The sequence below is a fragment of the Bufo gargarizans genome, chromosome 6, assembly GCF_014858855.1.
Source record: "Bufo gargarizans isolate SCDJY-AF-19 chromosome 6, ASM1485885v1, whole genome shotgun sequence".
Lineage (NCBI taxonomy): Eukaryota > Metazoa > Chordata > Amphibia > Anura > Bufonidae > Bufo > Bufo gargarizans.
In genome coordinates this window covers 244,916,049-244,942,111 of record NC_058085.1, presented here as the reverse complement: position 1 = coordinate 244,942,111, position 26,063 = coordinate 244,916,049, and the positions used below count along the sequence as shown (strand labels likewise).

General features: G+C 45.1%; 1 protein-coding gene across 1 annotated transcript in view; it reads right to left on the bottom strand.

Moving 5' to 3' along the window:
• Positions 1–1,160: 1,160 nt before the first annotated feature.
• The window catches only part of LOC122939831, a 31,738-nt gene continuing 6,835 nt past the window's right edge, over positions 1,161–26,063 (bottom strand). The window contains exons 2-7 of the mRNA XM_044296010.1: positions 18,298–18,510; positions 16,800–16,913; positions 8,758–8,814; positions 8,166–8,378; positions 3,578–3,694; positions 1,161–1,610 (exon numbers count right to left, since the gene is read on the bottom strand). Of these exons, the coding sequence (XP_044151945.1) occupies positions 1,545–1,610; positions 3,578–3,694; positions 8,166–8,378; positions 8,758–8,814; positions 16,800–16,913; positions 18,298–18,501 (771 nt within the window). The 5' untranslated portion in view covers positions 18,502–18,510 and the 3' untranslated portion in view covers positions 1,161–1,544. The remainder of the gene's footprint in view (positions 1,611–3,577; positions 3,695–8,165; positions 8,379–8,757; positions 8,815–16,799; positions 16,914–18,297; positions 18,511–26,063) is intronic.

Sequence of the window (26,063 nt, the reverse complement as noted above, 5' to 3'; positions counted from 1 at the left end):
CTCCAAAGCCAGGACAAGAAGTTCCTAGGATTAAAGAAAGAGACAGACTACAGCTAAACTAAGTTCCAGCAGAAGACGAAAGTTCCTATTTACTCTAGCTAGCATAGCAGACTGAGATTGTTGCAGATAAGTATTTGCCTGCCAGATTAAGCCAATACCTGCTGATGACCAAGATAGCATTTGGAAACGGTTTGGATTACCGTTTATGCCAAGTAAAGCTGTGTTCAACGTTACTACAAGTCTGGACTCCATTCATTCTGCTTATTCATTATCCAAGTTCAACTACCCCTTTTTGCACTGCTTAGGACCACTTCACATCTGGGATTCAACCATATCCAGGTAGGAACAACGTGACACGTGTATACAACATCTACAGAGACATTGTAGGCCACTCTACACCACTCTGGCAATCCTACCCTGGGTACCAACATTACTATCTACAAAGGGGACTCCATGTCCTCATTGCTTAACTGCAACTGGCGTCACGTTTACTTGCTCTATAAGAGAGACATATTTTGTAGAAACCTCCTAAGGGGCAAGGGATCCCCCAAGGTGCTTAGTGGGGCCTTTGCAGCATGACCTCTGACTAAGGCCCTGCTGCCAGGCACACTCAGCCTCATCTCTTCACTTCTCAGCTTTCCCTGTCTTTCCCTATTCTACACAATTATTCTTATTTCTAGCCTTTCCCTTCACTGTCCCTGACACTAGATGAGAAGCTTAATTGCGACTGTCCACTGTCCCTAAGATCGGTTTCTGTCATAGCATAGACCCATCCACACTCATTCACAGCCCAACAGAGAATGACGATCTGCTCGTTCTGCTAGGACACCTCCTTGCCTGCTGAAGAACTGATTGGCTCATCCAGACTGTCAACCTGTGAGCCAATCATGGCAAGCCCTCCCCCTACTTCCATTCAGGGTCACGTGAGCATCCTTCTTCCTCCCTCATGCTTTTTCCAACCAACATGTTCAGTAAAATGGTGCTGCATGCTGTTTTACTGGATTTGTCCGAAGCAAACCTGAAATTCTTCAGGTTCGTCTGGCGGATGAAATTTTGGAAAGATTATAATGAACCTGGTTTTTTTATGGACTGATTTGCTCATCTCTAGTCCTAATCATAAAAATCGGTTCTTTAAATCAATGGCAAAAATTAAAGGCATGTGAAATGGAGATTTGCTTTATTATGTAGTGGGATTACACATCAGTATGTAGCGAAACAAGTGGCAAGTAACAATTATTTATTTGATTATGACAAAACAGAAATGCTACATAATCAGAAACACCAGACTAGTGGAAATGAACCACACTGGATTCCATGACATGGAGAGGAATGATTCAGTGGTATAGCAGGGTAGGTGTATTCTGCAGTGCACATTCTGTAATCATCTTATTGCGATTATATGGTATAATAGTAAACACAATGCTAATGTTGGCACCAACATGCATATATCCCAGCCTTTAAAAAAATTATAATAATCCAACTGCTTTCCCCTTACATTATATGATTTTACAACTATCCCTTAGATCAGTGGATTTTACCACTCTTTAGGCAATGATGATATCATCAGAAGGATTTGGTTTTATCAGAGCATCCTCGTTCTCATCAGTTTTCTGTAAAAGATAACACATGTATGAAACATTATTAACAGTATATCTAATGCATCAAAGAACAGTACAGAGATAAAGCTAATGACGTTTTTATACCTAGGCCTGTAATCATGACAAAACTGAGGGTCCTAATGCAAGAACAATGGGAGACATTTACAAACATTTTTACATTATTTTTTTGGCGTAAAAAACGTTGCATGATCCCTTTTGTGACTATTTGAACACCAGTGTGACAATATTTTCTCAAGGGTATAGTGGGGGGCCTGCTGGGGGCCAGAACATTGGCCCTGACAAATTTACCAACATTTACGCCTGAAAACAGGTGTAAATGTTGGAAAAAGACTACTCCAGCCAGGGCCTGGTCTAGGTTTTCTACCAGGCGCACAGACTGCTGAAGGCATGTGCCTCATCATAAATTGGGCACATCTTCCGCCAGCAAAGCCAACACAAAAGGGGAGTAAAAGATCTGAGTAAAAAGCTGGTCTTTGTAAAAGACCCCCACTCTCTCAGTGTAAAGGCCTCTTTACACTGCTAGATAGAGCAGACGATTGTTGGTTCCGTTGTGGCAAATACCTGCTTGTTCATAAAGGAGACCTTTGCATTTAAATGCAGAGATCTCCTCCACAGTATGGGAGGAACAATCGCTAATGCTATCAAACACCCCTATACAGAATCATTGTTTGCCGGCTTCAGAGTGATGTTTAGATGAAGCGATCTGCTGCCTGCAAACAAAGATTTAGGTGACTGCACAAGTGATCATATTACCCGATGAAAGAGGGTTTCGCTCATTAAATAGGGTAAAGGGCGGCACTTTACACCAGCAGATCATGATTAACGAACATTCCTACGAATGCTTGCTAGTGATTATCTGGCTGATGATCAGCCAGTGCAAAGGGCCTTAAAGTCTGCCTTTGTAATATTGATGACCTAGGATAGGTCTATTATCACTGGTCTGGGTGGGCTCAGCCCAGTTCATTTCAATGGGGCTAAGCCACGTCCAGGCCAGTGAAAGTAGTTGTAACATCACTGGCCTGTGGCAAACAGCGACAAGGCCGTGGCACTACTGTTCTCAAACAGCTGATCAGATGCTGATGATCTATCCAAAGGATAGATCATCAGTAATCAAAAGGTGTAGAACCCCTTAAACTGTGCTGCAGGCACAACTTAATCAGGCAATCTGCTATGGCAGGCCTGGGAGCCTTAACAAAGTCAAGACTGCTATAGCAACCAATCAGATCTCCACAATTTCACTGCAGGGGCTCCGATCAAAAGACAGAGGGAGCCCCCTCCCTCTAACACCTCAGAAGCTGTGGTCACTATTGATTGTGGCATCTGAGGGGTCAAATTACTGGGATTGGAGTAATCTCTGATCCCAGTCATTGCTGGCAGGTGTCTGTTGTATTATATAGTTATGGAGTGCGCTCAGCTTGTGAGTCATCTACATACATCCCTTTAATGCAAATCATGTACATGTATGAGATTTTGCATTACAAGGTTAAAGGAGTTGTCCAACCTTTAACAATTTACCTACTGCCATATGACTATATACTGTACGTTGTAGTGGCAGGTTAACTGTAACCAGATGTATTAAAACATCCGTTCACTTCAATGGGGCTGATCTGATCCTAAGGCTGTGTGACTAATGAACATAAAGACCAAGACCACCTAGACCAAACTGCGAGAAGGTCATGGTGCTCAGACAGCTGATCGGTGAGGGTCCCAGGTGTTGGACCCCCACCAATCAAATACAGATGACCTATCCAGAGTATAGGTCATCAGTTTAAAAAACTCGGAAAACCATTTTAATTATGTCCTAGTACTGTATCACTATGATCACAATGCTGCCATACTGTGAAGATGACATGTAATATGTATATCATGAAGCTGCTCATAAAGGATTGATATTTGCATAACCCATTACTGAATCATCACCAGTAAGTACTGTATTAATATGACATTCTGTCACTTACTTCTAATTTGCAAGAACAGCAAAATGACTTCACTCTGATGCCCACGCTTAGGATTGCCATGCAGAGACCCCAGATCATTATCACCAAGGTCATATATGTCAAGCATTTTATTAGAAACTGAAAATGAGAAAATATATATTATTTTGAGACACATAAAAAGGGGAAATGAACAATAGGATTTTACAGAAATATATATACATACAGTTGCAAAAAAAAGTATGTGAACCCTTTGGATTGATATGGATTTCTGCACAAATTGGTCATAAAATGTGATCTGATCTTCATCTAAGTCACAACAATAGAAAATCACAGTCTGATTAAACTAATAACACTCAAAAAGAATTAAATGTTACCATGTTTTTATTGAACACATCATGTAAACATTCACAGTTCAGGTGGAAAAAGTATGTGAACCCCTAGACTAATGACATCTCCAAGAGCTAATTGGAGTGAGATGTCAGCCAACTGGAGTCCAATCAATGGTATGAGATTGGAGGTGTTTGTTACAGCTGCCCTGCCATATAAAAAAAACTGTTCTGAGTTTGCTTTTCACGAAAAGCATTGCCTGATGTGAATGATGCCTCGCACAAAAGAGCTCTCAGAAGACCTAAGATAAAGAATTGTTGTCTTGCATAATGCTGGAAAGGGTTATAAAAGTATCTCCAAAAGCCTTGCTGTTCATCAGTCCATGGTAAGACAAATTGTCTATAAATGGAGAAAGTTCAGCACTGCTGCTACTCTCCCTAGGAGTGGCTGTCCTGTAAAGATGACTGCAAGAGCACAGCGCAGACTGCTCAATGAGGTGAAGAAGAATCCTAGAGTGTCAGCTAAAGACTTACAAAAGTCTCTGGCATATGCTAACATCACTGTTAGCGAATCTACAATACTTAAAACACTAAACAAGAATGGATTTCATGGGAGGATACTACAGAGGAAGCCACTGCTGCCCAAAAAACACTTTGCTGCACGTTTACAGTTTGCACAAAAGCACCTAGATGTTCCACAGCAGTACTGGAAAAATATTCTGTGGACAGATGAAACCAAAGTTCAGATGTTTGAAAGAAACACACAACACTATGTGTGGAGAAAAAGAGGCACAACACACCAACATCAAAACCTTATCCCAACTGTGAAGTATGGTGGTGGGGGCATCATGGTTTGGGGCTGCTTTGCTGCGTCAGAGCGTGGACGGATTGCTATCATCAAAGGAAAACTGAATTCCCAAGTTTATCAAGACATTTTACAGGAGAACTTAAGGCCATCTGTCCGCCAGCTGAAGCTCAACAGAAGATGGGTGTTGCAACAGGACAAAGACCCAAAGCATAGAAGTAAATCAACAACAGAATGGCTTAAACTGAAGAAAATACGCCTTCTGGAGTGTCCCAGTCAGAGTCCTGACCTCAACCCGATTGAGATCCTGTGGCATGACCTCAAGAAAGTGATTCACACCAGACATCCCAAAAATATTGCTGAACTGAAACAGTTCTGTAAAGAGGAATGGTCAAGAATTACTCCTGACCGTTGTGCACGTCTGATCGGCAACTACAGGAAATGTTTGGTTGAAGTTATTGCTGCCAAAGGAGGTTCAACCAGTTATTAAATCCAAGGGTTCACATACTTTTTCCACCTGCACTGTGAATGTTTACATGGTGTGTTCAATAAAAACATGGTAACATTTAATTCTTTGTGTGTTATTAGTTTAAGCAGACTGTGATTGTCTATTGTTGTGACTTAGATGAAGATCAGATCACATTTTATGACCAATTTGTGCAGAAATCCATATAATTCCAAAGGGTTCACATACTTTTTCTTGCAACTGTATAACAAAAAAAAAAATGAAGTGTACTTTGTTCGTCATACATTGTCACTAGTGATGAGCGAAGGGAGCTTTGGATGTTACATCCGAAGTCGCTTCGTTCATAACTTTGGATCAAAACTGTACGGCGATCCATCTCTGTACCAGTCAGAACTGAAGCCAAGTTCGGTTTCAAGTCTTAAAGCGGTTTTCCACTTTAAAGGGTTTCTGTCACCAGAAATTCCTCAATTAAACTGGCTGACATTAGCAATGTGCTAATGTCAGCTGAACCTAACTAGCCTATTCCTAGATATTGCTACTGCTTCTATAGGCTCCGTTCTCCCACCTCGGTCACCTCCCTCCAAGTCTTGATTGACAGGGCCAGGCAGCGTTCGCATCCTCCTGCCGGGCCTAAATGCATGTTAAATCTCATGCCTGCGCCGTTTAGTATTTGGTGCAGGCATAGTGAAGGAAGGATGCTCCTTGGCTGCCGAGTTCCTTACTGCGCCGAATACTTAACGGCACGGCGAAGGCGTAAGATTTACCAGGGCCAGGAGGATGTGAACGCTGCCTGGCCCTGTCAATCAAGACTTGGAGGGAGGTGACAGAGGTGGGAAAACGGAGCCTGTAAGAGCAATGCCCCCCTCCTGTTCCTAGAGGCTAATTAGCATATTTTAAAAGTAACATTTATGGAGTAACGGGGCATGGATAAAACTAGGAATAGGCTAGTTAGGTTCAGCTGACATTAGCACATCGCTAATGTCAGACTGTTTAATTTAGGTATTTCTGGTGGCAGAAACCCTTAAAAAAATTAATTACCAAAGTTATTCAACAAAGTCACGTGCAACTTCGCGAATAACTTACTTCAGCCCCATGTACAAAAGACCTCAAATTTGACCTAGTCTATGCTTCAGGTAGGGAAATTAGACTGGGGCTGACGTGAACGGTCAATCTTTGTACAGCAAGGTAAGATATGTTGCTGCTATACAAGCAATAGGAAATACCGGTATATAGATAATATTCACTCCTTTTAATTTGTTTTACCTTTGGGTCTGAAATTCATCGTATGAAAGGATATGTAGCAAACCAATATCAATTTACATTTCTAAGAAGGAATATTACAGGATATTATACAGACGTGGACAAAATTGTTGGTACCCTTTGGTCAATGAAAGAAAAAGTCACAATGGTCACAGAAATAACTTTAATCTGACAAAAGTAATAATAAATTAAAATTCTATAAATGTTAACCAATGAAAGTCAGACATTGTTTTTCAACCATGCTTCAACAGAATTATGTAAAAAAATAAACTCATGAAACAGGCATGGACAAAAATGATGGTACCCCTAACTTAATATTTTGTTGCGCAACCTTTTGAGGCAATCACTGCAATCAAACGCTTCCTGTAACTGTCAATGAGACATCTGCACCTCTCAGCAGGTATTTTGGCCCACTCCTCATGAGCAAACTGCTCCAGTTGTGTCCGGTTTGAAGGGTGCCTTTTCCAGACTGCATGTTTCAGCTCCTTCCAAAGATGCTCAATAGGATTGAGGTCAGGGCTCATAGAAGGCCACTTTAGAATAGTCCAATTTTTTCCTCTTAGCCATTCTTGGGTGTTTTTAGCGGTGTGTTTTGGGTCATTGTCCTGTTGCAAGACCCATGACCTGCGACTGAGACCAAGCTTTCTGACACTGGCTAGTACATTTCTCTCTAGAATTCCTTGATAGTCTTGAGATTTCATTGTACCCTGCACAGATTCAAGACACCCTGTGCCAGACGCAGCAAAGCAGCCCCAGAACATAACAGAGCCTCCTCCATGTTTCACAGTAGGGACAGTGTTCTTTTCTTGATATGCTTCATTTTTTCGTCTGTGAACATACAGCTGATGTGCCTTGGCAAAAACTTCGATTTTTGTCTCATCTGTCCACAGGACATTCTCCCAGAAGCTTTGTGGCTTGTCAACATGTAGTTTGGCATATTCCAGTCTTGCTTTTTTATGATTCGTTTTCAACAATGGTGTCCTCCTTGGTCGTCTCCCATGTAGTCCACTTTGGCTCAAACAACGACGGATGGTGCGATCTGACACTGATGTTCCTTGAGCATGAAGTTCACCTTGAATCTCTTTAGAAGTCTTTCTAGGCTCTTTTGTTACCATTCGGATTATCCGTCTCTTAGATTTGTCATCAATTTTCCTCCTGCGGCCACGTCCAGGGAGGTTGGCTACAGTCCCATGGATCTTAAACTTATGAATAATATGTGCAACTGTACTCACAGGAACATCTAGTTGCTTGGAGATGGTCTTATAGCCTTTACCTTTAACATGCTTGTCTATAATTTTCTTTCTGATCTCTTGAGACAGCTCTTTCCTTTGCTTCCTCTGGTCCATGTCGAGTGTGGTACACACCATATCACCAAACAACACAGTGATTACCTGGAGCCATATATATAGGCCCAATGGCTGATTACAAGGTTGTAGACACCTGTGATGCTAATTAGTGGACACACCTTGAATTAACATGTCCCTTTGGTCACATTATGTTCTGTGTTTTCTAGGGGTACCATCATTTTTGTCCATGCCTGTTTCATGAGTTTATTTTTTTACATAATTCTGTTGAAGCATGGTTGAAAAACAATGTCTGACTTTCATTGGTTAACATTTATAGAATTTTAATTTATTATTACTTTTGTCAGATTAAAGTTATTTCTGTGACCATTGTGACTTTTTCTTTCATTGACCAAAGGGTACCAACAATTTTGTCCACGTCTGTAACAATGAAAGTAGAAGTGGTAACCTTGTATTTCCGGATTCCATCTAGGCATCTCTGCAGCTCATAATCATTGTAGCCGCTTGTTGCTCTGTAATATCCACGTCCATTAACAAGATTATAACAGGCTTGTTCATCAGGTTCCATCCAGTAGAAACGATGAGTATCATCAACTGTAATGACCAGTCCCCCAATAGACACACCAAAGTTGACTAAAAGGGAAATTAAGGCAAGTGTCCTCTATGTGGGTAAATTAGAAAAGAGAAAAAAGTAAGTATTACAGAACACACAATAAGGTACCAATAACCTTACTAATATACAGGCCTAAACTAAGCCCCCTAATTATGGGCTTTTTGGGGGTCATTTATGAAACTGATGTAAAGTAGAACTGGCTTAGTTACCCATAGCAACCAATCAGATTACACATTTCATTTTCTAAAGGAGCTGTCCAAAATGAAAAGTGAATCTGATTGGTTGCTATGGGCAACTAAACCAGTTCTACTTTACGCCAGTTTGATAAATGACCCCCTTTATCTCTATTTCCTCACATTTGTGTTCTTAAGCAGTAATGCAGCACTAACTCTGGATACCTACTTTGGAAAGAAAGGCCAACACTTACCCACCATATGTTTGGGAACCTGTAAGCCACAAGATTCAGTAGTCCAGACACAAGAAACTATGAAGAAATAAGCCATAAATAAAATAATGAGGTTTTCAATAACATGACAGGAGAAAAAAAAAAGCTGGTGAATGAATTCTGTCTCATGTGTACGGTGCTGTGTTAATGGTTTATACATCCAGCAATAAGTACAATGACCACATCCTGGTCGCCAGGGTATGTCCTATAACACTGATGTCCATGTTATATAAAATATACAGTACAGACCAAAAGTTTGGACACACCTTCTCATTCAAAGAGTTTTCTTTATTTTCATCACTATGAAAATTGTAGATTCACACTGAAGGCATCAAAACTATGAATTAACACATGTGGAATTATATACATAAAAATATGTGAAACAACTGAAAATATGTCATATTCTAGGTTCTTCAAAGTAGCCACCTTTTGCTTTGATTACTGCTTTGCACACTCTTGGCATTCTCTTGATGAGCTTCAAGAGGTAGTCACCTGAAATGGTTTTCACTTCACAGGTGTGCCTTGGTTGGTTTAATAAGTGGGATTTCTTGCCTTATAAATGGGGTTGGGACCATCAGTTGCGTTGTGGAGAAGTCAGGTGGATACACAGCTGACAGTCCTACTGAATAGACTGTTAGAATTTGCATTATGGCAAGAAAAAAGAAGCTAAGTAAAGAAAAACGAGTGGCCATCATTACTTTAAGAAATGAAGGTCAGTCAGTCCGAAAAATTGGGAAAACTTTGAAAGTGTCCCCAAGTGCAGTCACAAAAACCATCAAGCGCTACAAAGAAACTGGCTCACATGTGGACCGCCCCAGGAAAGGAAGACCAAGAGTCACCTCTGATGCGGAGGAAGACCAAGAGTCACCAGCCTCAGAAATCGCAGGTTAACAGCAGCTCAGATTAGAGACCAGGTCAATGCCACACAGAGTTCTAGCAGCAGACACATCTCTAGAACAACTGTTAAGAGGAGACTGTGTGAATCAAGCCTTCATGGTAGAATATCTGCTAGGAAACCACTGCTAAGGACAGGCAACAAGCAGAAGAGACTTGTTTGGGCTAAAGAACACAAGGAATGGACATTAGACCAGTGGAAATCTGTGCTTTGGTCTGATGAGTCCAAATTTTTGATCTTTGGTTCCAACCACCGTGTCTTTGTGCGATGCAGAAAAGGTGAACGGATGGACTCTACATGCCTGGTTCCCACCGTGAAGCATGGAGAAGGAGGTGTGATGGTGTGGGGGTGCTTTGCTGGTGACACTGTTGGGGATTTATTCAAAATTGAAGGCATACTGAACCAGCATGGCTACCACAGCATCTTGCAGCAGCATGCTATTCCATCTCGTTTGCGTTTAGTTGGACCATCATTTATTTTTCAACAGGACAATGACCCCAAACACACCTCCAGGCTGTGTAAGGGCTATTTGACCATGAAGGAGAGTGATGTCGTGCTGCGCCAGATGACCTGGCCTCCAGTCACCGGACCTGAACCCAATCGAGATGGTTTGGGGTGAGCTGGACCGCAGAGTGAAGGCAAAAGGGCCAACAAGTGCTAAGCATCTCTGGGAACTCCTTCAAGACTGTTGGAAGACCATTTCAGGTGACTACCTCTTTAATCTCATCAAGAGAATGCCAAGAGTGTGCAAAGCAGTAATCAAAGCAAAAGGTGGCTACTTTGAAGAACCTAGAATATGACATATTTTCAGTTGTTTCAGACTTTTTTGTTATGTATATAATTCCACATGTGTTAATTCATAGTTTTGATGCCTTCAGTGTAAATCTACAATTTTCATAGTCATGAAAATAAAGAAAACTCTTTGAATGAGAAGGTGTGTCCAAACTTTTGGTCTGTACTATATATATATATATATATATATATATATATATATATATATATATATATATATATATATATATATATATATATATATATATATATATAGTAGGAGAGTCCCCGGAATAATAATGGACGGACGATACGTGCCACCAGAGGTCCTGGCCTCGGTGGAGTAAGAACCGGATCATTGCGGTTACAGCGGCGAATGCTGCTGGCGCAGCGTGTCCGGGCCGGTTCTTACTGGGATCAGGTAAAGAGTGGGGGGGTGCCTGTTCCCGACGGCCAGCCCAGGTTTTTGGTGGAGCTGGGCCTTTAAAGAACCCAGCCTGCTGATGATGGGGGTGGGGTGTGTCTTGCTGTGCTGGAGATTTCCACAGACAGAGTGAGTGCTGATGAAGGAGAGTCTGGGCGCAGCACACATTGAAGGATAGCCCTGGGACCTGTGGTGCTACAAGCCGAAGGGGCTCTGGCCTGAGGGAGACAAAGGCAGATAGCCTAGAAACCTGCAGAACTGCTGTGGTCTGTCCAAAACAAGGTGACTCAAACCTGCTGTTTATTTTCTATGGAAGGACTTTTGTTCTATGCACTATGTGGATATGCACCTGTGTGGTCTGCACATTGCCTGTTATGCCTTTGGTGTGAATAAAGTCACGGTGTATCACAAAGACTGTCTATGATTGCCTCAATACTGCTGCCGCTACCGTAGCCTACCACGAGCACATCCCCACAATTGGTGGCTTGGAGCGGGCATTCCTGCAGTGAGGCAGGCCTGAGGCAAGAGTTGTGTTGGACTGCATGTCATATATCAGGCCTGCAAGTTTTATGGTTCCTGACAAGATGGAGGAGGCCATTAAGCACCTGATTCAGAGTAATGTACAGCAGCAACAGGCATTGCAGGCTCAGAGGGAAAGTAATGAGCTACAGCAAAAAAGACATGAGGAGGCTATGTGTGCACAGCAGCAAACAAACACTCTCCTAATGCAGCAGCTGGTAGCCATGCAAGAGTCGGTGCGAACATCCCTGCAAGGAGTTTCAACTGCGACAACCCCAACTGTGTCTACCGCCAGGGACAAAGTCCGATCCGCCCTGAGGAAAATGGGTCCGGGAGATGATATAGAGGCATTCCTGATGGTATTCGAAAGAACCGCGGAGCAAGAGAGGCTGCCGTTGGAGCAGTGGGCCGAGGTGGTGGCGCCTTTTCTGGTGGGGGACGTACAAAAGGCCTATTTTGATCTCAGCTGCGATGAGGCCAAGGACTATGAGAGGCTAAAAGCTGAGGTGTTGGCCAGGTTGGGGGTAAACACCTATGTGCGAGCGCACAGGGTGTATCAGTGGGTGTTTGCCGAGTCCCGACCCGCCCGGTCACAAGCCTATGACTTACTTCACCTAGTAAAAAAAATGGCTTCAGCCTGAGATATTGAGCCCTTCTCAGATGGTTGAAAGGGTCGTGGTCGACAGGTTCGTGCGTACCCTCCCGAGAGCCATACAGCGCTGGGTGGGACAAGGCGATCCAGGCAACCTGGAACAACTGGTTAGCCTGGTGGAGAGGTATATGGCCACTCAGGATTTGGGGCGGGACTCAGCGGTACTACCGAAGTCACGTCAGTCCCCGCTGCCGACCCGGGATCCTGAAAAAGGGATCCCACCACATAAGGAGGGGAGTGGATCTCCAGTCCGTGGGAGGAATACCCTGGGGAGGAGGGAGGCTGCAAGGATCAGATGTTGGCATTGTCAGGACTGGGGACATGTGGCATCCAACTGCCCTAGGGCATCCGAACCCATGGACTGCGGGTTCGCTCGCCGGTCCTCTTTTTATGCCCAACCGGTGTATATAGCTGACCCCCTGCTGGCGGCGGACAACCCTCCGGTGTGTGATGTCGTTGTTAATGGACACTCCGTGCAGGCCCTGCTGGACTCTGGGAGCCTGGTAACTCTGGTCCATGAGTCGCTGGTAACGGAAAAACTCCCAGAAAGGCAAACCCTTACCATTGTCTGTATACATGGGGATCGCAGGGAGTATCCCACCACTAAGGTTACCCTGGCAGTGTGTGGAAAGGAGGTACCACATGTCGTCGGGGTGGGGAGACGGCTCCCTTATGTTGCAATATTGGGGAGGGACTTTCCCCTGTTCTGGACTTTGTGGAGGAACGGGTTGCCTACCTATAGGGAAGGAAAATGTCCAGGTCCCGAGCCCGAGGACCCCGAGGCAGGGACCCTAGCTGTAGGGGTCACCGTAGAGGAGGTAGAGTGTAACCCTGACCAGTTTCCCCTAGAAGTATTGGCGGGTGAGACAGTAGAAAGTTCGTCCATCCTGGATCTGGAGGTACCCCGAGAAACCTTCGGGACCGCACAGCTCCAGGATTCGACGTTATTGCGGGCTAGAGAAGGTGTGTCGGTGGTTAATGGTGTTGCCCAGCGTCCCGGCGCCGATACCGTATTTCCTCACCTGGCCTATAACCAGGATCTGTTATATAGGGTAGACAAGGTGAGGCAGGAGGTGGTGGAACAACTGGTGGTGCCCCAGCCTTACCGGCGAATGGTCTTGGATTTAGCGCATGCGCATGTGTTGGGTGGTCATCTGGGGGTTAAGAAAACGCTGGAGCGAATTCTACAACGGTTCTATTGGCCTGGGATATATGAGGAAGTCCGGAGGTTCTGTCAGTCCTGTCCAGTGTGTCAGCTGACTAGCCCCCAACCTCACTATCGCAGTCCACTGGTACCTATGCCCATTATAGAGGTGCCCTTCGAAAGGATCGCCATGGATCTGGTAGGCCCCATTATTAAGTCAGCCCAAGGTCACCAACACATCCTGGTAGTGTTAGACTATGCCACTCGCTATCCGGAGGCGGTCCCATTGCGCCATACCTCGGCCAAGGTAATAGCTAAAGAGCTCATGAGTATGTTTGCCCGGGTGGGGATACCAAAGGAGACTCTGACGGACCAGGGGACACCCTTTATGTCCAAAATAACAAAGGAATTGTGTAAGCTATTAAATATTAAACACCTGCACACGTCCGTCTACCATCCCCAAACCGATGGGTTAGTAGAACGGTTTAATAAGACCCTGAAGTCCATGCTAAAAAGAGTCATGGCTAAGGACGGGAGGGATTGGGACTTATTGTTGCCCTATGTTTTGTTTGCGGTACGGGAGGTGCCCCAGGCGTCCACGGGGTTCTCGCCCTTTGAGTTGTTATATGGGCGACATCCCCGTGGGCTACTGGATATCGCTAAGGAAGCATGGGAGCAACAGCCTACGCCTCATAAAAGTGTGATAGAGCACATAGGAAAAATGCAGGACCGAATAGTGTGATAGAGCACATGGAAGCGGCACAACTGGCCCAGAGTCGGGTATATAACCGAACCGCCCGGGTAAGGACATTTCACCCGGGGGACCGAGTTCTTGTACTCGTGCCCACGGTCGAGAGTAAATTCTTGGCCCGGTGGCAAGGACCCTATGAAGTTAAGGAGAAGGTGGGCCCAGTTGATTACAGGATATACCAGCCAGGGAGGCGGAAGCCCGAACAGGTATATCATGTGAATCTACTAAAACCTTGGAGAGACAGAGAGAATTTGTTTGCAGACAGCCCGCCCTCTGTCGGGACGTCAGGGAGTGACCCGGGGTCACCAGGTGTTCCGGAGAACGCCGCTGGGGTGACGATAGGGGACGGACTGTCGACCAAACAAGCACAAGAGGTGAAAGAATTTGTTAGTCGGAATAGGGACGTATTCTCTGACCTTCCTGGACGTACCACCTTGATCGAGCATGACATTGTCACCGAGCCCCGGGTGAAAGTCCGCCTAAGACCATACCGAGTACCGGAGGCTCGGCGACAGGCCATTTCGCAGGAGGTAAGATCGATGCTACGTCTAGGGGTCATAGAAGAGTCAAAGAGCGAGTGGGCTAGCCCGATTGTCCTTATTCCCAAACCGGATGGTTCATTACGGTTCTGTAATGATTTTAGGAAATTGAATGAGGTATCAAAATTTGACGCCTATCCCATGCCTCGGGTAGACGAGTTGATAGAGCGGCTGGGAAAAGCCCGGTATTTTTCGATCCTAGATCTCACGAAGGGCTACTGGCAGGTACCTCTGACGGAGGCGGCAAAGGAGAAGACGGCCTTTGTCACCCCGGAGGGGCTTTTTCAGTATAGGGTGTTGCCTTTTGGGTTGCATGGCGCTCCGGCTACGTTCCAGCGTCTGATGGATGTCGTCCTCAAGCCCCATCACCAGTATACCTCCGCGTATCTGGATGATATAGTCGTGTTTAGCCCAGACTGGGAGGGTCATTTGTCAAAACTTCAGGCAGTGATAGATTCTCTAAGGAAGGCGGGGTTAACTGCCAACCCAAAAAAATGCTCGGTGGGACTAGAGGAAGCTCGCTATTTGGGGTATGTGATTGGACGCAGAGTCATTAGGCCCCAAGTAAATAAAGTTGAAGCAGTCCGGAATTGGCCCAGGCCTCGTACGTCCAAGCAAGTACGGTCATTTTTGGGCCTGATTGGGTACTACATGAGGTTCATTCCCCATTTTGCCACGTTGGCAGCCCCGTTAACCGGCCTCTTGAAGGGTAGAAAGTCGGTGATGGTTTGCTGGGGGGAGAAGGAGGAGGAGGCGTTCTCCCGTTTGAAGTCGGCCCTATGTGAGTCCCCAGTTCTGGTGACGCCCGACTTCAAGCGGGAGTTTGTAGTTCAAACAGATGCCTCGGGAGTAGGACTAGGGGCTGTGCTTTCCCAAGAGCTCAACGGGGAAGAGCACCCCGTGGTTTTTCTAAGCCGCAAGCTTACCCCAGCAGAAACCCGGTATAGCATTGTGGAGAGAGAGTGCCTCGCCATCAAGTGGGCACTCGAGTCTCTCAGATATTACCTTCTGGGGAAAAGATTCCGTCTGGTGACCGACCACTCCCCTCTCCAGTGGATGAGTCGGGCTAAGGAGGGGAGCGCTCGGGTTACCAGGTGGTTCTTGTCCCTCCAGAACTTTAAGTTCACTGTTGAGCACAGGGCCGGCCGCTTACAGGGGAACGCAGATGCCCTGTCCCGGGTACACTGCTGTGCGTGTGTTCACCCCCTCAGGCTTGAACAGTATGTTCAAGCCCTCAGGGGTGAACAAAGGGGGGGGGATATGTAGGAGAGTCCCCGGAATAATAATGGACGGACGATACGTGCCACCAGAGGTCCTGGCCTCGGTGGAGTAAGAACCGGATCATTGCGGTTACAGCGGCGAATGCTGCTGGCGCAGCGTGTCCGGGCCGGTTCTTACTGGGATCAGGTAAAGAGTGGGGGGGGGGGGGGGGGGTGCCTGTTCCCGACGGCCAGCCCAGGTTTTTGGTGGAGCTGGGCCTTTAAAGAACCCAGCCTGCTGATGATGGGGGTGGGGTGTGTCTTGCTGTGCTGGAGATTTCCACAGACAGAGTGAGTGCTGATGAAGGAGAGTCTGGGCGCAGCACACATTGAAGGATAGCCCTGGGACCTGTGGTGCTACAAGCCGAAGGGGCTCTGGCCTGAGGGAGACAAAGGCAGATAGCCTAGAAACCTGCAGAACTGCTGTGGTCTGTCCAAAACAAGGTGACTCAAACCTGCTGTTTATTTTCTATGGAAGGACTTTTGTTCTATGCACTATGTGGATATGCACCTGTGTGGTCTGCACATTGCCTGTTATGCCTTTGGTGTGAATAAAGTCACGGTGTATCACAAAGACTGTCTATGATTGCCTCAATACTGCTGCCGCTACCGTAGCCTACCACGAGCACATCCCCACAATATATATATATATAAAGCCCTATAATTTCACATAATTTCACCCAGGCAGTCCCCTTGATGTTAGCAGCCTCCTCCTGGCAGCCCTAAGGAGAGCCCGGTTTGTCACCGAAACTCTAGAAAAGGGACTGTAACATGAAGACAATCCTTGTCTATGATTACTAATATGGCCGTCATAGAGGAGGGTCCATTAGAGCAGGTCCTGCACCAGGAAACTTGTCTATACAGTAGTTGTGAAGTCTTTCCTAGTCATCTAAAATTAACAACAGAGGAACATAGAACTCTACCAAGTTATAACAGATAATCTGCAAAGTACTGTGTAACCTGGAGGGTCAGTGTAAGGAAGTTGGGCTACAAAAACAATGTTAGCAACCTTAATTAGGTAACTGACCAAGAGAGACAGGGGTAGAGTAACATAGTTTAGCAATACTTACCGGAAAGCCTACCCAGAAGTGGACCCCTGAATAGAAGATTCTCAAGTCCGGCTGTGTAATGCTGAAAATAATGGCCAACATGACAGACACCAAACCCAAGGAAAAATAGGCAACCTAGATAAAAGGGAGCACATATAATTATGTAAAGTATGCACTATGAAAATTTGTCTCCTGATGACTTGAGCTGGGTTCACTTTAGTCCCCATATACCAGTCTGGAAAAGAACTAACCCTTCAGCAAATAAGGCAACTACAATTCTACAGAGCTACAAGTTTACTTCAGGCCCCTCACACATTGGGCCATCTAAGGCTACTTTCACATCAGCGCTTTTTTATTCAGGTTATGAGATCCGGCACAGGATCTCAAAACCTGAATAAAACGCATCAGTTTCATTTAATACATCCAGATGCATCAGTTTCGTCCTGATCCAATTGTATTAAATAGAAAGTGAACAAACCGGATCCGGCATGAAAATCAATAAAGTCAATGGTGCCGGATTTGAGATCCTCTGCCGGAAACGCATAAGTGAAAGTAGCCTAGACTGGTTATATATTCAGAGTTTTAAAGGGAACATGTCATCAGAAAATGACCTACTGTTTAAATCATGTTTTTATGCTAAACATATTTTAAAGAATTTTGGTGTTATTTTTAATTTTCCATGTAAATGTCTATTAAAATAAAACTTAAATTCTTGCAGTTTTCACGCTGGCCACTAAGCCTAATAATGGGCGCCACTTCTTAGTCTGTACACTTTACTTTACACCAGGGGTAGGCAACCTCCAGCACTCCGGCTGTTGTGAAACTACAACTCCCACTTGCTCTGTTCTTTTAAGAACTATCATAGAAATGAATGGAGCATGCTGGGAATTGTAGTTTCTCAACAGCTGGAGTGACGAAGGTTGATGATCCCTGCTCTACACTTTACTGTAGTTATCTACTGATCATTACATGCAGTATTAGAATGACAGGTAATATATATTTAGAGAACACTGCTCCAACATTTACAATAATTGATATCACAGCTTATCTTCTCCCTCCTGACCGCTGCACAGCTCAAAGAGCATGCTGAGAAAACTCTATTGCAGAAGTCAATGAGTCAGCTGTCCATTGGTTGGGGGCCGCACAGAATGGTATCGAGGGCCGCATTTGGCCCCTGGGCCGCAGTTTGTGCACCCCTACTGTAGAGGTTAGCTGCCAAACCTGACCCAAGGAACTGACTAGATTTTTTTCTTGCATCCACTTATAATCTTTTTAGGCACTGATAAGCAGTTCGCCTAGTATGGCCTATTATCATCAAGCTTCTTTATTACTGGCCATTTAGTACATATTGATGTAAAGAAATAGTATAATGTACTTGTTAGACCAAGAACTCTGAAGGACCTCATGAATTCGGCAGAACTTACAAGATGCTTCTACTTGATCTCTGCATTTACAAAAAGTTTCTGAATATAAAAGATAATTGGTCACCGATAGTAAAAAGTGGGGAAAAAAACCTTACCCCAAACCCTAAGTCGGCTGCAGAACAAGACATACGGGAGGGCTTGGTCTTTTGCCCACTTCTCTTCATGTCCCGGAAGAACTGGAAGGTATCCAACAAACAATCCAAGGCAGAACGCTGGTTAATAGTAACGTTTACCACAGTTCCCTCTGGAGTCTCACAGGAGACTTTGCCATTTTCAGTCTTTATGGAGCTGAGATCCATTGTGTCAAGCTTAAAAAGAGATAAAGATGAGAAAAGGATTGTATCAAAGAGGCTGGCAAGGATTTTTACATTAAAGGAGTTATCCCATAATTCATGTAAAAAATTAAAATCAGACAACATACAGTACATGACATGGCAATCATACAGCATATACAGTACAGACCAAAAGTTTGGACACACCTTCTCATTCAAAGAGTTTTCTTTATTTTCATGACTATGAAAATTGTAGATTCACACTGAAGGCATCAAAACTATGAATTAACACATGTGGAATTATATACATAACAAAAACGTGTGAAACAACTAAAAATATGTCATATTCTAGGTTCTTCAAAGTAGCCACCTTTTGCTTTGATTACCGCTTTGCACACTCTTGGCATTCTCTTGATGAGCTTCAAGAGGTAGTCACCTGAAATGGTTTTCACTTCACAGGTGTGCCCTGTCAGGTTTAATAAGTGGGATTTCTTATGGGGTTGGGACCATCAGTTGCGTTGTGGAGAAGTCAGGTGGATACACAGCTGATAGTTCTACTTAATAGACTGTTAAAATTTGTATTATGGCAATAAAAAATCAGCTAAGTAAAGAAAAACGAGTGGCCATCATTACTTTAAGAAATGAAGGTCAGTCAGTCCGAAAAATTTTGAAAACTTTGAAAGTGTCCTCAAGTGCAGTCACAAAAACCATCAAGCGCTACAAAGAAACTGGCTCACATGCGGACTGCCCCAGAAAAGGAAGACCAAGAGTCACCTCTGCTGCGGAGGATAAGTTCATCCGAGTCACCAGCCTCAGAAATCGCAGGTTAACAGCAGCTCAGATTAGAGACCAGGTCAATGCCACACAGAGTTCTAGCAGTAGACACATCTCTGGAACAACTGTTAAGAGGAGACTGTGTGAATCAGGCCTTCATGGTAGAATATCTGCTAGGAAACCACTGCTAAGGACAGGCAACAAGCAGAAGAGACTTGTTTTGGCTAAAGAACACAAGGAATGAACATTAGACCAGTGGAAATCTGTGCTTTGGTCTGATAAGTCCAAATTTGAGATCTTTAGTTCCAACCACCGTGTCTTTGTGCGACGCAGAAAAGGTGAACGGATGGACTCTACATGCCTGGTTCCCACCGTGAAGCATGGAGGAGGAGGTGTGATGGTGCTTTGCTGGTGACACTGTTGGGGATTTATTCAAAATTGAAGGCATACTGAACCAGCATGGCTTCCACAGCATCTTGCAGCGGCATGCTATTCCATCCGGTTTGCGTTTAGTTGGACCATCATTTATTTTTCAACAGGACAATGACCCCAAACACACCTCCAGGCTGTGTAAGGGCTATTTGACCATGAAGGAGAGTGATGGCGTGCTGCGCCAGATGACCTGGCCTCCACAGTCACCGGACCTGAACCCAATCGAGATGGTTTGGGGTGAGCTGGACCGCAGAGTGAAGGCAAAAGGGCCAACAAGTGCTAAGCATCTCTGGGAACTCCTTCAAGACTGTTGGAAGACCATTTCAGGTGACTACTTCTTGAAGCTCATCAAGAGAATGCCAAGAGTGTGCAAAGCAGTAATAAAAGCAAAGATGGCTACTTTGAAGAACCTAGAATATGACATTTTCAGTTGTTTCACAATTTTTTGTTATGTATATAATTCCACATGTGTTAATTCATAGTTTTGATGCCTTCAGTGTGAATCTACAATTTTCATAGTCATGAAAATAAAGAAAACTCTTTGAATGAGAAGGTGTGTCCAAACTTTTGGTCTGTACTGTATGTCCCATACACACCACACATTCAAAATATATATGTTAATATAAATAAAACATAACATAAGAGAGTGGAGATAAACCAATGTTCAAGGCATGTTTATTAACTCATAACTAACCATAACACATTTTAGAGCCTAGTCATAAACTCAGACTGAAACCATAATAATAACATCAGAGTCCATCCTATACACAGGGTGACCTATGTAAAACCACTCAGACAGGCCAATGACCAAATTATTCTAACAGGGAGGGTGGGCGGGCACGCGGATCCAGGCTCCCTGGGATGGTGCAGACAAAAGGCAAGCCAGCCAGCGAAGCCAGGACAATTATAGCCCCACTTCTGAACCAAACCACCAATCAGGCACCTGTTGCCAGGGTCCGGGTATCTCTATCCGAAACCCTGCAACAAGACAGGCCCTCAACATCAGCCAAATACGGCCATCACTGGGCAGAATAACCACTCTGCTCAGTGACCACTGCAAAAACGGCGGGAAATTTTCCCTCCAAAACCCACTCTAAAAATAGCATCACAATCACTGGGCAGAAATCAACCTCTGCCCAGTGAAGAAAATAACCTTAACATGGGACAATGCTGATATAGCCATGTGGAACCCTCCTTTATGTCCAGGATCCGGCAAATCTCCAACAAAGCTAGAACCATCCCTGTACCTCACATGTTACCAGAGATCTCCACATTTATTGCCCTATTTGTTCTGCTTGATTCCCTTTAGGCCCCTTTCACACGGGCGAGTTTTCCGTTCGGGTGCGATGCGTGCGGTGAACGTATTGCACCCGCACTGAATCCTGACCCATTCATTTCTATGGGCTGTGCACATGAGCGGTGATTTTCACGCATCACTTGTGCGTTGAGTGAAAATCACAGCATGCTCTATATTGTCCGATTTTCACGCGACGCAGGCCCCATAGAAGTGAATGGGAAGCGTGAAAATCGCATAGCATCCGCAAGCAAGTACGGATGCGGTGCGATTTTCACGCACGGTTGCTAGGAGACGATCGGGATGGAGACCCGATCATTATTATTTTCCCTTATAACATGGTTATAAGGGAAAATAATAGCATTCTGAATACAGAATGCATAGTAAAACAGCACTAGAGGGGTTAAAAAAAATAAAAATAAAAATTTAACTCACCTTAGTCCACTTGATCGCGAAGCCGGCATCTCCTTGTGTCTCCTCTGCGCTGAACAGGACCTGGGGTGAGCTGCTGCATTAAATACCGGTTAAGGACCTTTGATGATGTCACTCCGGTCATCACATGGTACGTCACATGATCTTTAACCATGGTCATTCACCATGGTAAAAGACCATGTGATGACCGGAGTGACGTCATCAAAGGTCCTTAACCGGTATTTAATGCAGCAGCTCACCCCAGGTCCTGTTCAGCGCAGAGGAGACACAAGGAGATGCCGGCTTCGCGATCAAGTGGACTAAGGTGAGTTAATTTTTTTTTATTTTTTTTTTAACCCCTCTAGCGCTGTTTTACTATGCATTCTGTATCCAGAATGCTATTATTTTCCCTTATAACCATGTTATAAGGGAAAATAATACAATCTTCAGAACATCAATCCCAAGCCCGAACTTCTGTGAAGAAGTTTGGGTACCAAACATGCGCAATTTTTCTCACGCGAGTGCAACGCATGACAATGTTTTGCACTCGCGCGGAAAAATCGCGCATTTTCCCGCAACGCACCCGGCTCTTATCCGGGCAAAAAAACTGACGCCCGTGTGAAAGAGGCCTTAGGCTGGCAGATCAGTTGGTGTGTTCTATCTGCTGCAGCTCTTTCCCTGTAACGGCCACAGCTTCTAACAGACGATATGGCTGGTGACAACTGAAGTATTAAACTGAGCGCGTTCGACCAGCTCAGTGAGGTGGACAAGAAAGAAGGAAAATAACAAACAGCAGGTGGCGCTATAAAGATAGATTTTATTGAATAGCTTCTGGCTATGCAAATGTTTAATTATTTGCAATTACAAAAATATTTATAGCCAGGAACTGGTTTGAAAAATGTAGAACCCCTTTAATGTGAAAAACACCAATTACCTGGTAATAATCCCATATGTAATAATCTGAATCTGCATGCATAACCAAAGATATACAATCTATAGAGAAACCAACATGCTGGACAAAATTCCATGCAAAGATTTATTTTTAGGCCTCATGCACATAACATTATCCATTTTGTGGTCTGCAAAGGCCCCTTTCATTCAAATGACACAGATTGTGTCAGGACGCGTTCAGGATGGGTTCAATGAAACTCGCACCATTTTACAAGCAAGCTCAGTTTTGTCTCCAATTGCGTTCAGTTGTTTCCGCACGGGTGCAATCTGTTTTGATGTGTTTTTCACGCGTGTGAAAAACACTGAAGGTTTACAAACAACGTCTCCTAGCGAACATCAGTGAAAAATGCATTACATCTGGATGGAATGCATTTTTCACTGAATCCCTATTCACTTCTTTGGGGCCAGGGCTGCGTGAAAAATGCTGAATATAGAACATGCTGCGATTTTTTATGAAACGCAGAACTTATTAGTGAAAAAAAAAAAAAAAAAAAAAAAAAAAAAAAAAACATCTGGATATGAATACAGATCCATTGAAATGAATGAAATGAATGGGTCAAGATTCAGTGCAGGTGCAGGTTCATCTCACACATCACACCTGCGCGGAAAACTCGCTCTTGTGAAAGGGGCCTTAGGGACTGTATTATGTACTAATTATGATTTATTGTATTATAAACTGCAATATCAGGCTATTAATTGACATCCTATTACATCCTGCCACAGGCAACATGACAGACATGGGGGCCTTCAGAAAGCCTCTCAGCTGCCTTGACAACTACTTGGCAGCCCACATTTGGATTAACAGGGTGCTGATTGCGCCAGCGAGAGCAGGATGCCAGCTGAATAATAGTAGGCAGTGCAGCTGATGGCACGGTCTAAGCTCCTACGTCTGCACCATCACAGCATGGTACTATTATGGCGCTGAATGTTTACCCAATTCTTACAGTGACCTAATATTACGGTGCTGAACGGGAAACGGTTATTAATACTTGTGGTCATGGCTACGGCCAAGAGGTATCCGAAGAACCCTAGGGAGAAAACAACGGGAACAACCTAACCCAGCTAGGCGTGTCTTAGCTGACCTGACTAAATGGCTTGTTGTGTGCCCTAAGCCATGATCGTGGGTAGGCCTATAAGTGGGCAAAAACCAAGCCAAGTAGGGTAGAAAAGGAATTTGAATGGCATGTACAAACTAATCCCCAAGCCAACTGCAAGGCATCCGGGATCTAGAGCAAAAATTCAGGGTATGTGAGGCAAGACCAGTAGGAAACCTACAACCCATCTTGTGGATGACAAGGCCAGAGACATGATGCTCAATATTGCGGATACTGCACCAAAGCGGAATGGAGGACCGAGAATACGTTGTGAAATGGATCATAAACCAACTGAAACTTGTAAAGTTTGGTTCTAGTGCGAGTACTGGCAAAGCCCTAGCGTCAGGAGATCGTGGGACCAAAGCCTAATTGCCTAGACTATGCAGGAATGAGGGCCAAAAAGAACCAGGTAGATAGGAAGAGAATCCTTGAATAGTTACCCAGACAACAGCTATCCGCACTTTGTTCTACTGTGCGCCCCTGAGAATTGTTTTTACGCTTGAGACGTGAAGACCGACCTACTATCTGAATCTTCTACCGTGAGGAAATGCTGAACCTTGTCCAAAACCCGATTCAACATGGTTGTAGGGAGTCTGAGGTTAGTGCGGCAAGAAGCTATGAAGCCATAATATACAAGATTCTGTCTATGCCCTCCCATGAGTGAGGGAATGCAATGCAATGAAGCTACTGGCGAAAATGAATTCCTGGTCGTGGTAAAAAGGCAAAGACTTTGTGCGGGGACCTGGTTGACAAGATATGATCGACTACGATCAGAGACTGAAATGCTAGAGCGAATTGCCCTACTTGTTCTTCCTCTGGCAGGACCTGAACAAAAGCATGAACAATTAAAGAAAGACAAAATATCTGCGTAAGACATGACAATAATGCTGTAGGGCGAACCGGACCAGTTTGCGGTCAAAACATAAAATGAGCGATCAACATGGATTATTAGGAAATTAGGGAAGCAGGTATGTATGCGATACATAGGGGCCAAATCAGCCTAGATGCGCAGATGGTCAACCAACCAGGCAATCAGCCCAGCAGGTTTGAAAACAGTAGTCGGGCCCCCAAAGCCATGGGGCCGAAGCAGTCGTCGGGCCCCCAAAGCCATGGGGCCGAAGCAGTCGTCGGGCCCCCAAAGCCATGGGGCCGAAGCAGTCGTCGGGCCCCCAAAGCCATGGGGCCGAAGCAGTCGTCGGGCCCCCAAAGCCATGGGGCCGAAGCAGTCGTCGGGCCCCCAAAGCCATGGGGCCGAAGCAGTCGTCGGGCCCCCAAAGCCATGGGGCCGAAGCAGTCGTCGGGCCCCCAAAGCCATGGGGCCGAAGCAGTCGTCGGGCCCCCAAAGCCATGGGGCCGAAGCAGTCGTCGGGCCCCCAAAGCCATGGGGCCGAAGCAGTCGTCGGGCCCCCAAAGCCATGGGGCCGAAGCAGTCGTCGGGCCCCCAAAGCCATGGGGCCGAAGCAGTCGTCGGGCCCCCAAAGCCATGGGGCCGAAGCAGTCGTCGGGCCCCCAAAGCCATGGGGCCGAAGCAGTCGTCGGGCCCCCAAAGCCATGGGGCCGAAGCAGTCGTCGGGCCCCCAAAGCCATGGATCAACATGGAGCAATCAACATGGATTATTAGGAAATTAGGGAAGCAGGTATGTGTGCGATACATAGGGGCCAAATCAGCCTAGAAGCACAGATGGACAACCAACCAGGCAATTAGCCCAGCAGGTTTGAAAACAGTCGTCGGGCCCCCGAAGCCATGGGGCCGAGTTTTTTTTTTTTTTTTTTTTTTTTTTTTAAGAATTATAACTATGAAAAGTGACATGAATAAGGTGCACGTGAAATTAAACCATGAGCCTGACCAATGTGGCAGGCGATACCCAAGATAAACTACGTGGCCTGAATAACATGCAAGGCGAAATATCGTTAGGAACGAGACCTGACCGACGTGGAAGGTGACCCCAATAGTTCAACTGCATGACCTGAAAAGACGAAGGGAAACGTGACAGAAAATGGAGATAATAACGGACATTAACTAAAATTAATAACATAAGCTGGCAAGCAGGTAAAGATATGAGTCATTCAAAAGCATAGCTGCACAGGTGGACAGACACCCATTGGTCAGACCCCTGAAGCCATGGGGCTGAAGCAACCACCAGGGGCCCATGGGGCCAGGCAGCCGCCGGGATGCGAACCTTAGAATTAAGGACGGCTGGGGAAAAGATTGGGCCTTAACCCAATGGGTTTAGTAAGCAACCGGGACTCGATAACCTAGAAAGACAAAGACATGGACTCGCATAACCTCCAACAGAAACCTGGGACACTAAACAGCCTACAACCATGTCATACCCTTAACAAACAAAACATGAAAAGCGGTCAAGGGGCCCCCGGAGCCATGAGGCCGGATTGGTCATAGGGCCCCCGAAGCCAGAGGGATGACGTTGCGGTGACTATGAGTAATTAAAACGTAAGCCGGACCTGATGGCATATGAAGCGACTTGAATGATTGGATTGGCTAGAAGGTGGCCTAAGGAATATGACTGCCAACAGGCGTTAAAAATATAGACATTAGTAATCCGAAGCACGTGCATACATAAAACACTAACCACAGCAAACCATAAACGTAAACATGAAATGCCTGGGGCATT